Here is a 12,895-nt window from a genome sequence, read left to right as displayed (position 1 = left end):
TCATTTTTATCACACGCATTTCGCCCTTTTATTCTGCAACATTTACTAAAACTGATAAAAGCAAATTCTATCATTTTTGATCAGGCTTTTTCTTACCTCTCTGTCACTGTCCAATGATTGGATTAAATAATGTGCACTTTCAATTGAACGTTTGTCAGTCGAATCAACTTTTTAGTAGAAGTATCGTTTACATATTTGCGCTGTTTTATGCTAATTATAATTGATAATATAAAATGTATATTTTATTTTGACAATGATGGTTTATAATCTACAATAATCGACTATATATATATTCCGTAATCCTTTTATTGTCTAACATATTTTAACATGATTGATGTCTCCTGGAATGTAATGTAAAGTATAATGTCTCCTCGTCTTTTCCCGACGGCGCCGCTGGTGTAGTGGTATCATGCAAGATTCCCATTCTTGCGACCCGGGTTCGATTCCCGGGCGGCGCACGTGTTTTGCTCAAGCAACAAATTATAAAAAATATAATTCCCAAATATCAAAGTAAGCTAGTTAGTTGATGAACTGAAAATAACTCCCAAGTTAAATTCAACCACCTCACACATTATTATGTCACGCGCTTGTTATCGGCGCGTGCGTTTCACAGATGTTTTCCAGTTGTCATTTATCTAAACGCTTTTGCATCACTGGCGATTAATCTTACGACCAGGCGAATGGAGAAATGTAATCTCAACTGTTACGACCAAAACACTCGTTCTGTTTCGAAGCTCATGCCATGATAGAAATATAGAGGCACATCTTTGTGGGCGAGAAAGAGCGCCTGATTTTGGCTTTATTTCAGCGCGCAGGTTGACGCTGCTGACGCCGCTCCTCCGCCATCTTCAACTTCCTATTGTTTGCATCAGACTGAGGCTGTCTGCGGTGTGTGCGAGAGTAAGAATCGGCCGCTGATTTATCATTAAATAGTAGATATAGCCTTCACGCTCCCTGTTGCTCAAGTTCAGCACAAACCATTTGTATGTCATTGGATTAAAGAGCTCTCAGGACGCGACTACGAAACCTTGATGATGGAGGACGATCTACCCAGAACCTTGTGAGTAACAGCGGCGCCGTCTATGTCCTGGAAATGAAAGGACTCGGTGAAGCTACGTCCGAGATGTGTCCACGTTGTTGTTTCAATTGAAACTGTAAAACCATGTAATTATGTCAGAATCAACATTCAATACGCTTTTAACGTGGCGCGTAATGAAACGCGTCTCATTTTAACTACACTACACATATTGTATTTGTTCTTATTTTTCAATGTGAAGTTCTGTTTGATTTAGTCGTATAAATAGACGGAACCGCTACTCGCCTGAAAATGAAACTGAGTTGCGAGCTAATGCTAGTTATCGCAGCTAGCCGGTTACTTCTCTTAAAATGTACACTTTTTTTCAATTATACAATCTATATTTGTACTCCAATAATCGTGTGTTATTATCAACAGCCAGGTGATAGCCATACCCCTCGCAGAGTGCATGTCATTTTATCGCCGTTTGTTGCCACCTAGCATGAGGCCCTCATGAACCTAGCTCGCGTTAGCGGTATCTTTAGCTATCTGGTAGACGAGCCACGTCAACGCTCGGAGAGACTGCTCCGGTGAGGCCGGCCGTACTCGAGTTGTTTGCGTGAAATTGAGACTATCCCAAGTCATATGTAGTCCACGATCCTTGTTTTTATGTTGATTCGATGATTTGTTTTGGGTTGTAGCTAGCCCGGTTAACTAGCCTTTGTTTGCATGCTACTTCCTGTTTGACAAAGACTCAATTCTCCCGTCTCTCTCCTTGTTTGCAGGTATGTGGGGAATCTGTCCAGGGATGTCACCGAGCCCCTCATCCTGCAAGTCTTCACACAGATAGGACCTTGCAAGAGTTGTAAAATGATAGTTGATGTGAGTGAACCTCTCTGCTGTGTATTGTTTTCTATAGGAAAACAGTGGCTTGAAAGGTGGTGGTGCTGCTTGTGAGAGTCACACTCCCCATATGTGCATGTTATCCATTGTGTTCTCCCAGTCTGGTATATCAGACCTGACATTCAAACTACAACGGGTGGCTCTTGTTATCTGCAGTTATTAAATTGTCCCCCTTGCTGTGGATTTAATATCATTCTTGTTTTCCCATTGACAGACTGCTGGAAATGATCCATACTGCTTTGTGGAGTTCTATGACCACAAGCATGCGTCTGCCTCACTGGCAGCCATGAATGGAAGGAAAATAATGGGTAAGGTAAGCTATCGTGTCTACAGGGTGAGTGGGAACGGGCGGGCTTTGGGTATGGGGCATTTAGGTTGTTTGCCTTCAAAATAATAATAAAAACTAGTTCACTAGTACCATTTATATTCTATTAATTAGATGGATTAGTTTGATTTGGATACTTCAAGTCCCCAGCTGGAGATTAGATTAGTTTTCTAACTGTGAAGGGGAAGCTACTGAAGCTGGGCTCTAAATCAGATCGTGAACATTTAAGAGCACCTCTACTGCCAGAAAGCGATCTCTGTTTTGGTCAAATTGGTTTAAATAGGGCCTTTTTTTTTTTTAAACAAGGTTTTCCAAGAAAAAGACTAATTCAGGGATCCACTAAACGAGCCAGTGCTGTACCGTCTGTTAGTCTTCAAGACTACTTAAGATACATTGAAATAATGGCAAAAAATAAAGTCTGAGCAGCTGCATAAGGTTGTGTTATCCTATTACAATAGAGCAAAATTAAAAAATACCATCTGGCCGTATAAAAAATAAATATTAAAGTGATGCTGAGTGATGAGCTGAGTTTCTGGATTCAATCCGATGACATAGCGCCAGGAAAATTAAATGACTGCACTAAGACTGGGGCAGTTCGTTGACAAAATATGTCAAATTGTATAACTGCGTGCCCGGTTAAAGCATGCGTTCCCCCAGATAATATGCCGCAGATAAATAACATCACCCACAATCCTCTAAAGTGTTGTATTATTGTAGAGAGAGACCCAACAATGTGGTGCTCTGTAAACTCTTTAAACTATAAAAGTGTTATCACAGCCGTACAACTGCTCTGTAGAACACTTCAGACAAAGAAAACCACTGTTCAGTTAAAGTAACAGACATTTGCAAGTAAGAATGTGACTTAAACTAACATTACATTACTTTTAGAATTATTATACTAATAAAAAAGTGATGGATTAGGTGCAGGCTTACATTGCTGAACTAAGCAACCAATCTAAGAGAGGTGTGTTTCATTGGGAACAACAGCAATAACTATTTGTAACTTTCACAACATCTGCGTTTGTTGTTGTTGGCGTATGCCTCTCATTATGGTGTTTTAACATTAAATCATCACCCCCCTTCGTAGCATATCATGGTTTTTCTCCATCCAATAAAGAAAATTAATCTTGTATCAAATCGTCTAACGTAAAATCTTTGTGGTTGGCCAGTTACAGATTATTTTCTGTTGGAAGATTCGATACAAGATTCATCTTCTTGTTACTAGACATACACATGACCGAAGTGAGTGATAAGTAGTGGTGCAACGAATCATAAAACCTACGGATCGGATCACAGATAGTGTCAACGCAAAAGAAAAAAGGGTGCAAATACGACTTTTCCAGATCCCCAAACACGTTTTTTTGTCACCAATACTAAATGCCGATTATTGATCAATATTGGCCGATAAAGATTCATTTGATTGATTATCGCAGCTTGTCTACACAACTTCGAACATTTGTTTTTCTGCCACAAAAATATTGTAAAGCTTTGAAGTCAGTTTAAACCAAAAACAACTAAATGTAGTCATCTGTAATGTTTCTTTCTTCATAAAAACACAATTGAAATAATGGGCAAATGCATGATTTTATTATTTATATAACATGTGAACTCATCATGATAACATAATTTACCTTCGCCCAATACTAATTTTAACTTTAGAGCCTGAACACACCATAATGTAACCGTTATCAGTGCTACCACAGTTACCAGCTGTCCTGTTGACTTGAACACAGATTGATTGTTTACAATGTAATATCACAGATTGTAGACAGGAAAAGCATGAATGGCAATGTCCTGATCACATATTTGACTAAAAATTGTTGAATAACGATCGTTCGTAAAACTTTATTTCGCACTGTGATGGTTAACGTTTCGGTGTAGTTAATTAATCTGCGGTTCACATGCGTGCCGATCCGTGGGAGGGGATCCGTACGGATTGACAGTGGTCCGTTGCACCACTAGTGATAATGACCATACTTCATTAAATTAAGACATTTTAAATACTTTTGAGTCAGCTTTAAATCATATACTCTTATAGTGGAGAGAACCAGGTTTTAATGTAAGTGATGTAAACATACCCCACCTGGCCTGTTCTTTCTCTGCCCCTATCCGCAGGAGGTCAAAGTCAACTGGGCCACGACGCCAACCAGCCAGAAAAAAGACACAAGTAGTAAGTACGAGTGCTTTTCACTGGGGAAATTTCAATTAATTTTCCAACAAAACTTGTTCCTACTTTTTTTTTTTTAGCAAAAGAAATAGTTAAAACCCAAACATTCCATTATTTTGTGTGCTCTACATGTTTCCTAAGTAATGAAATTGAAAAGAAAAAGAGTCAAGGAAAATATTTTTGTTGCATATATGCTTACATATTTTTTGTCATTTATCCACATGTCTGCATGACTCCTTTTGACCTTGGTCTTTTGACGAGTCCCGCTTTAACTATATTGCGTATTGTAACATACTCCATGTCTAAACTGAGTCTCCCCCCCCATAGATCATTTTCACGTCTTCGTTGGAGACCTCAGCCCAGAAATAACTACAGAAGACGTCAAAGCTGCCTTCGGTCCATTTGGCAGGATATCGTAAGTATCAGGATTTATTGACAAGGATGATCTGAAGAAAATGCCAGGAAGGGTTATTATCCTCTGTTCCTCATACTATAAAAATAAAGAAAGGTTGGATATTAGTATATATTTGCTTCTGTCCATCCGGGGAGAGGGATCCTCCTCCGTTGCTCACCTGAAGGTTTCTTCCTTTTTCCCAGTGAAAGTTTAAAAAAAAAAAAATTCTTTGGGAGTTGTTCCTGATCCGATGTGAGGTCCTGGGACAGGGATGTCATATGTGTACAGACTGTAAAGCCCTCTGAGGCAAATTTGTGATTTTGGCCTATACATAAATAAATAGAATTTTGTAATTTAATTGTATGAGCTTTTGAAGATTTTGCTTCTGAGACTAAACTATTTTAGTTTTATATTTGTGTTGTGCTCCATGTTTTTAACGTAGTCCGACTGATGTGTTTGTCCACAGAGATGCTCGTGTTGTGAAAGATATGGCTACAGGGAAATCTAAAGGCTATGGCTTTGTGTCTTTCTTCAACAAATGGGTTAGTACAGAGGCATGACCAAATTGTTAACTTTACTGCAACGCCAAGGTCATTCCGCTGTTATTGGTGCTTATGGTGTAGTAATAGTCATTAAACATGCTCCAAAAACAAACAATTTAGGACATCTTTGAACATCACTGTGCTTTTAAAGGGATGCGTGTGAGATTATCCGTGTCTAGACGCTAGTTCTAGACATGGGTTAACCGGTTCCCTTTCTCTGTTCCAGGACGCAGAGAACGCCATTCAGCAGATGGGAGGTCAGTGGTTAGGAGGCAGACAGATTCGAACCAACTGGGCCACAAGAAAGCCCCCCGCCCCAAAGACCACCTATGAAAGTGCGTGGCCATGAGAATTGTGCATGTTTTGCGTGTTTACAAAAGATGTTGGATTCACGTATTAAATGTCTCTGTCTCCTCTGGCAGGTAACTCCAAGCACCTATCCTTCGATGAAGTAGTGAGTCAGTCCAGCCCAAGTAACTGCACTGTGTATTGTGGCGGAGTCAGCACAGGACTGACAGGTAATGAATACTATTATAAAATATATATATATTAGTGCTGTGAAAAATAACGCGTTAATTCAATTACAGGTTTAACTAGTTATTTTTTTTAAACGCATTTAACGCATGCGCAGAATGAGCTTCCAATCCGTCTGTTGTTGGTCGTCGGGACGAAAAAAAAGTCACTTGCAAAATGAGCTTCCAATACACCACTTCAATCTGAACTCTGTCCGCTCTCATGCAGACGGTCTGTTCATCGGTAATGATCCTTCCGCAGGTTCACCTACGGAAACCTTGTGACGACTTTTACTTCCTGTAGATCAGGGTCTCAACACGTCGATCGCGACCTGCCAGTCGATCGCGGCGTAGTGTCGGTAGATCGCATGACATTAAAAAGATTGGCCCGCCCCCTGACATGTTCTCTAGAGCATGTCTTTGTTCTTTTATTAAACTAAACGTCTGTTGTTGATCGTATCTCCACAGCAGCATGTCATTTCTGTCTCTTCGTGTTGCGTTAACACTTATCGATCTCCGTCTGGCGCCACAGAGCTCCGTGCGCGCGCATCGGGACCGAGCAAAAATAAAGTCACTTGTCAATCTGTCCACCTGTCCGGGCCGGTGAGGTTTCAGCTTTGCAGCGGTGTCCCCGCCGTCCCTTTCATCACGGCCCAGTTCATGAAGAAAACCCACACAGTCAGTTTGCCTCAGCAGCTGCTAGAGGAAGACTAGAGGCCTTTAGATTGTATCATGGTGGAGTTAATGGTTGACAAACAAGAGAAACATTTTATGTTTAACCCTCCTGTTACCTTTACATTTACTAACATATTTTACCCTCGGGGTCAATTTGACCCCAGCAATTAAAACCTCCAGAAAATTATTAGAATTAATATTGCTTCCCAAGTTTAAGTGTGAGGTACTTTATGTTTGTTTGTTGACTACCTAAATAGCCCTTTAAATAAATAAAAAAGTTGATATTTCTTATGTTTGACACAGTGAAAAACAGCCTGGGGTCAAATTGACCCCAAAGAACACCGACATTAAACATTGAATGGGGTCAAATTAACCCGAAAGGTAACAGGAGGGTTAAACATTCTGTTAAGGATGAAGATGTATTAATGTTCCATATGGAAGAAAACTGCTAAATAACTGCTGAGTTGCAGCACCATTGTATAGAAGAATGTATAAATGTATATATCCGTCTTTTGTCATAAATCTCTATGTTCTCACAAAATATACCGAGAATATCGGTAATATGTGATTAATCATGATTAATCCACAAAAACCTGTGATTAACCCGATTAAAAATTTTAATCGTTTCACAGCCCTAATATATATATATTATTTATTCAACATTTTTCCAATAAGGCCAAAACCAACAAAACATTGCTCCTACTCACATGTATGATCTGTGTAACCACATCTTGCATCCAAAGTTTCTTTTGAAATTTTTGAATGACATAATCGCCCCCCAAAACATCCTGAATCTTCAATTTGAATACATTGATTCGGCTGATTCAAATGGGTTAATCTTACTTTGGTTTAATGAACATTCTCGAATCGATATACAACTTGTCAGTCGGTGCATCCTGTATCACTCTCAGCATCCCAGATGCTGTATTTTGAATGCAGTGATTAAAAATGGAGTCACAGGGTTGTTTCTGAATAAACTTCACTGGCTTTGTTCATCTTGGTGAAAGAGATGTTTTCTCATTGTGTTTTAGTATTTCTCTTCAAAAGGTTTTTGAGTTTCAGGGAAATTGTTGATAAAGAAAAGTTAAAGTAATTCCGGTGTTAGCTAAAATACTGTCAAATAATAAATGTATGTTTTTCTGCTCGGGTCTCATCAGCAAAGTGTGACTTTCCTATACATTTTATTTAAAATTGTCAAGAGAGCAATATCTTTAATGCAGCAAATGTTTTTATAATTTTTAAATTTCTTCATGATCAATCCACATAGAAATGATATCTAATGTTCCCTTTCTGTTTTGCCTTCAGAGCAACTGATGAGACAGACTTTCTCTCCCTTTGGACAAATCATGGAAATCAGAGTTTTCCCAGACAAAGGCTATTCGTTTGTGAGGTACGTGGACGTTTCCTATTTACTTTTCTGTTTATTTTCTTTCAAGCAAGGTCAAAGTGTGGTGCACAAGTGGTTGATCCTGGTCCTGCAGATTCTTATTCTAGGAGTTTAAACGAGGACTGCCGCTTCGGATTTAGGGAGAGAGTATTTTATTTTACTGCAATGGTGGAGACACAACACACAGCGCTCTAGATAATGAGGACTGTCATTAAGAACCACTAAAGCTGCTTTCAATAATATAAGCAGCATCGGTTTTATCCACATAGTCACTTGTTCTCTACATTGTCGATCTAATAATTATTCATCCCGGTCCCAAAGCTCAATAACTTTGGTCATCATTGCTAATTAAATATCTATGAAATCAGCGTGTCCTTGGTCTCTTTCGCCCTCTGTCTCTGTCCAGGTTTAACTCCCATGAGTCAGCAGCCCATGCCATTGTGTCAGTGAACGGCACCTCAATAGAGGGCCACATAGTCAAATGCTACTGGGGTAAAGAGACCCCGGACATGATGAACCCGATGCAGCAGATGCCTCTGCCCCAGGTAAGGACACGCACACTGTACTTGTTGTATAAAGAACCAGCCACTAGTTGCTGTCCTATTGGCGTCTCATAGGACAACACGAGCATAAGAGGACATCTATAAGGTAGTGCTGATGTGTATCCTGTGTCTGTATTATTAATAACATCAGTCTATTTTCAAACCAGGAAGTGTTGAACGAAAGAATTACAAGGAATTTACAAAGAATGTTCCCGTAATGTTGAAGCTTCACATAAAGCAGGCTGTGTTTATTCAAGTGCATTTATATGGCACATCAGCCTGGGAGAAAATAATGCCTTCATTTTTAACATAAAACTAATGTATGTATATATTTACTTCCCATTTTATTATGGCTCGCTCCTCCCACTGACTGACATACTCGGGCTGAAGTGGTGTTTTTATAAATTCTTCATCACATTGCGTTTGTCCAATCAGTTATTTTTCTTTATTTTTCTTATCTCATCCCTTTCGGCACAGGTCTACCTGGGGACCTCTAGCTGCTTTAATAATTGCGGAGGTTGTCTGTGATCTTAATACAGTGTTAATCTGCCATGTTCATATTTTGTCACAGTATATATTCCACAATGTAAAGACTTGTGTCAACAAACACCGAGGTCATGTAATGAATCGTCATCTGTGATTTGGGGTCGTATTCTCGTCTTAAACCAAACTTGTACTCTACAGCAGAACAAGATGAGCTTCCCTGCGGCAGCCCAGCCCTACGGCCAGTGGGGCCAGTGGTACGGCAACGGGCCCCAGATCAGCCAGTATGTCCCGAATGGGTGGCAGGTCCCCACCTACGGTGTCTACGGCCAGCCTTGGAACCAGCAGGGCTTCAAGTAAGTAGCACGGTGTGCACAGGGCTCCCCTTCACCGCCTCCAGCACCACCAGAGTCCCCTTCAAGACCGGGGCAGCGAGAGCCAGCTCTGGCCACAGGAGGGAGCCATGACCTCCCTCCCCGAACCCCACAACCTCAGTCTCCTCCCCTCGCCAGCCCCCTTCCCGTACTCATCTCGAGAAGATTGAGAAATAAGACACACACACACACACACACACACAGACACACACACACACACACATCTGAACTTTAAATTTGCTGTTAATCATGTGACTGTCATACCTGCTCACTGTGCACAGTACATCCTAAGAACTGAAGGTTTTTGTTTCCGAAATGTTCCCTGAGTTCTAGCGCATAATAGTTCAAACTGTAGTCTTGTTTTAAAAAGGATTGTAAGAACACTGCCTGAAGACAGTTGGAAGCTTATTTCTTGGTTTTCGATACATTTAAAGATAACTGACTAAAGTAACTGAACAAAACGAATGCTCACAGCCCAGAACAACGTTTTCACTTCCTGTCCACACCTGGGGATGGTTTGATGTTGAAGAATGCATTTCCCTTTGTGTACAATGGCCTACTGTGTGTGTAAAGACTGTGCTCTTTAAGGCTCTTCAGTTGTTTTTGTTTGTCTACATTCATGTCATAGATTTTTACATTATTTTCCTTTTTGATTTCATTGATCTATTTCTACACACATCTGAGGATTTTGATCTGTATGTTACTGTCGGTAGGACATGTTAAATATCGTTTGTAGGTTGTTATCAAACATGTTTTTATTTAGACAGCCTATGTGCAGTGACATTTTGTGCACCGAAGAAAAATAAAGGAGAGGCCATATGTTGTTGACAGTCTAAAGTTCTTGGCGACCAGCTGTACCAACAGGCTCTGTACAAAGGTGTGAGGGCGTGAAAGCAGCGGTAGTGTTTGACGGTCGCATGTACAGTAAATGCACAATTCCAGAAAGAGGCGAGGCCTCTCTTGACTTGAAATTTGAAGATGATGCTTTATCCTGAAATAAGCTGTTTTATCTCTACACTGAACTGAGGACATGGAGACATGAGATCATACAATACAATGTATGTTAGGTAATAATTTACCTTCTTATACTTTGTGGCCAAACGGTGTTGCAAGAGGAACGAAAATGAGCCACGCTGTTTGTTATCTACAGTTGGGAGGAGGGGGGGGGGGGGGGAAGGAATATTTAGCTTTCTGCGCTTGGCCTCTGTGCGCTTTGTCTGCTTTAATCAAATTACATGTACCTTTGGCTCTTCCGAAGAACCCTCCACTCTCTGTTTCTTATTTAAATCTGATTCTTTCGCGAGCCTGATTTTTGCCTCGCCTCACCCTCACGACCGCTGATAACTCCGTGTGCCTTCTTGTTCTCATTCTAGCCTGTCCAGATTCTAGTAGCTCTAATATAAAACCCTTTGGCTCCCTTTCGCCTTGTCTCCTCTAACCTGCTGGCATTTTGTCTTTGTCTCCTTCCCCCCCCCCCCACCCCCCTTCTCTGTCTCTCTCTTCTCTTTACCTCGTTTTTTTTTGCAGTCACTTACCGGCCAGTGCTGGGTGGACTGGCATGAGCGCCATCAGTAACGGTGGGGTTATGCAGCCTACACAGGGATTGAATGGGAGTATGCTAGCCAACCAGCCCGGTATGGGAGCCGCAGGATACCCCACACACTGATAAGTGGGCAGGGTGGGAGTGTTTTCAACCATCAGCTTGTTACTGGCTGTACGGTGCCCTGCGGGGCTGTGTAACACCGCCTCCATCGGTGGCAGGACTAAGACTTTTACTGGGATGTGGAACCTAATGTGGAGGTTGACATCTATACGAGATGTAAATGGTATTTCTTGGGGAGGGGGGAGGGGGGGGGGTCGGGTTGAGGTAATTGGAGCCAGGGAGGAGTGATTTGACCCACACAGGTATTTACACCCTTTGTGGTAGGCAATACTGGCCACGGACCAGGGCTCTTACCATTTTTAAGTTAACTGTAAATGAGTATAAAACTGTAAAGGAAAAACTTTTGGAATTTTTTTCTTTTTCTTTTTCTTTTAATTTTTACAAATTGCTTCCATTTTCACATCTTTCTTCTCAGACAGCCACCGAGAGGTTTCTTTTTTGTGTTTTTGAAACTGTTCAAGTCTGAGTCGTGCTAAGTTATGAACCTCCGTTATTATTTGAGGAATGGAAATCTGTTTAATTTGTTCTCATTTTTCTCTTGGATTAAAATCAATTGCAGGGATTGTTGCCACTGCTGTTTCTCTGTAAGGGCAGATAAATATTGCACAGTTTTCCCCCCTCTCGCTTGTACTTGGGACAAATTTGACTTCAAGAGTGGTTTTCCTTTCTGCATTCCATTTCTCCTTCGTATCTTTCGGACGGCCTCAAATCTTTTTTTTCGCCACATGTAAATAACCATTAAATCATTTGAAACGATGTAAGTAAAATGCTACTGTTAACTGTGGGTGCTTGCTTTTCTTTTTTTGTTGTTTTGATAACTTGACAGTTAACTCCAACATTGACCGCAGCGGAGTGGCACGACTCTAACGTGACACTTTACAGTGCAACACACGATTCTTCCATGCAGGGATACAACGGCATTGCCATGCTGTGCAAACTTAAAATGTAACACAATTAAAAATGTTAAAGGATGAACATGTTTGAGACTTACGATGGTTTTTAAATATCTATTGAAACGCCAGTATTTTATATCAAAAAATCTGAGTGGATTCAACCTTTACACTTGCTCTTTTTGCCAGAGAAATGGGGAGGCCTACTACATTTGAACTGTTGCCTTATAGAGCTGGTTTCTTTTAGCTGACAAGATACTCTTTTTAATTAGGCAGTGCCTACAAACATTTTCACACCCTTGTTGAGAAAGGTGTTGGCCCTGAGAACTGATGACTCTGCTACTGTAATCAATGTTTTCTTGCTTTGTCCAATTAAAATGCTTATGCACATAAACCGCGATGTTTGGTTTTTCTCGTGGATGGGTTGTTGTTGTTGTTTTTCAGGAAACATTCATGAAACTTTAATTTAGAGACTATTTTGGGAAACATTTGCATGCGAGTATATATTTGTATCTTTGATATTTGTGTTTTTAAAAGGATATTTGTTCTTTTTTTGCTGCAAAGAACTCTAGTTGAAAGAGCAATGTGAAGTGTATGTGCATATTGTCATGTTAATATAACAATGTGCTAAAATACTCTTGGAGAAAACACTCGTGCTCAAATGTTCAACATGTTTCTTCTTACAATGTTTAAACTCGGCTCTCCCAACTGGACCATCAGGTGTTCTAGGGTAAGATTGGGATCCCAAATTGTCTTATAGACTGCCAGCTTGTCTGTTGTGATGCTTGGGAATGTTGTGCCTTCTTGTACCACATGGAAGACGTCTCTCCGGGCAGCTGTACTCGCTATCTCACCGAGACGACTCCTGCTCAAGAGACACCCTCCCACTTTGAGCTTTTCACTTTCGTCCATGGCTGATCCCGCAGGTGGTCTTTGTTCAGTTGGTGCTCATCTCACTGCTTCCTTGGCTCTTGTCCCACAGCCTCCTCTTGCAACTTGTTGATGCTTTCTGTTTTGAATTTC

At 40.7% G+C, this 12,895-nt stretch overlaps 1 protein-coding gene and 1 non-coding gene across 2 annotated transcripts; both read left to right on the top strand.

Annotated features, from left to right (window-relative positions):
• Window positions 1-387: 387 nt before the first annotated feature.
• Window positions 388-458, top strand: trnag-ccc (transfer RNA glycine (anticodon CCC)). Its single transcript has one exon. It is a non-coding gene; the product is annotated as a tRNA-Gly (tRNA).
• A 413-nt stretch (window positions 459-871) lies between these two features.
• LOC130196625 (cytotoxic granule associated RNA binding protein TIA1-like) lies at window positions 872-12,266 on the top strand. The gene is made up of 12 exons (XM_056418905.1): window positions 872-1,060; window positions 1,801-1,897; window positions 2,133-2,231; window positions 4,359-4,413; window positions 4,738-4,825; window positions 5,271-5,346; window positions 5,573-5,681; window positions 5,769-5,864; window positions 7,839-7,923; window positions 8,327-8,465; window positions 9,147-9,301; window positions 10,847-12,266. Exons 1-12 carry the CDS (start codon window positions 1,032-1,034, stop codon window positions 10,983-10,985), a joined length of 1,167 nt encoding a protein of 388 aa, XP_056274880.1. The 5' UTR covers window positions 872-1,031; the 3' UTR covers window positions 10,986-12,266.
• The last annotated feature ends 629 nt before the right edge of the window (window positions 12,267-12,895 follow it).

Source organism: Pseudoliparis swirei, chromosome 7 (assembly GCF_029220125.1).
Source record: "Pseudoliparis swirei isolate HS2019 ecotype Mariana Trench chromosome 7, NWPU_hadal_v1, whole genome shotgun sequence".
NCBI lineage: Eukaryota > Metazoa > Chordata > Actinopteri > Perciformes > Liparidae > Pseudoliparis > Pseudoliparis swirei.
This window is presented reverse-complemented; position numbering and strand designations above follow the sequence as displayed.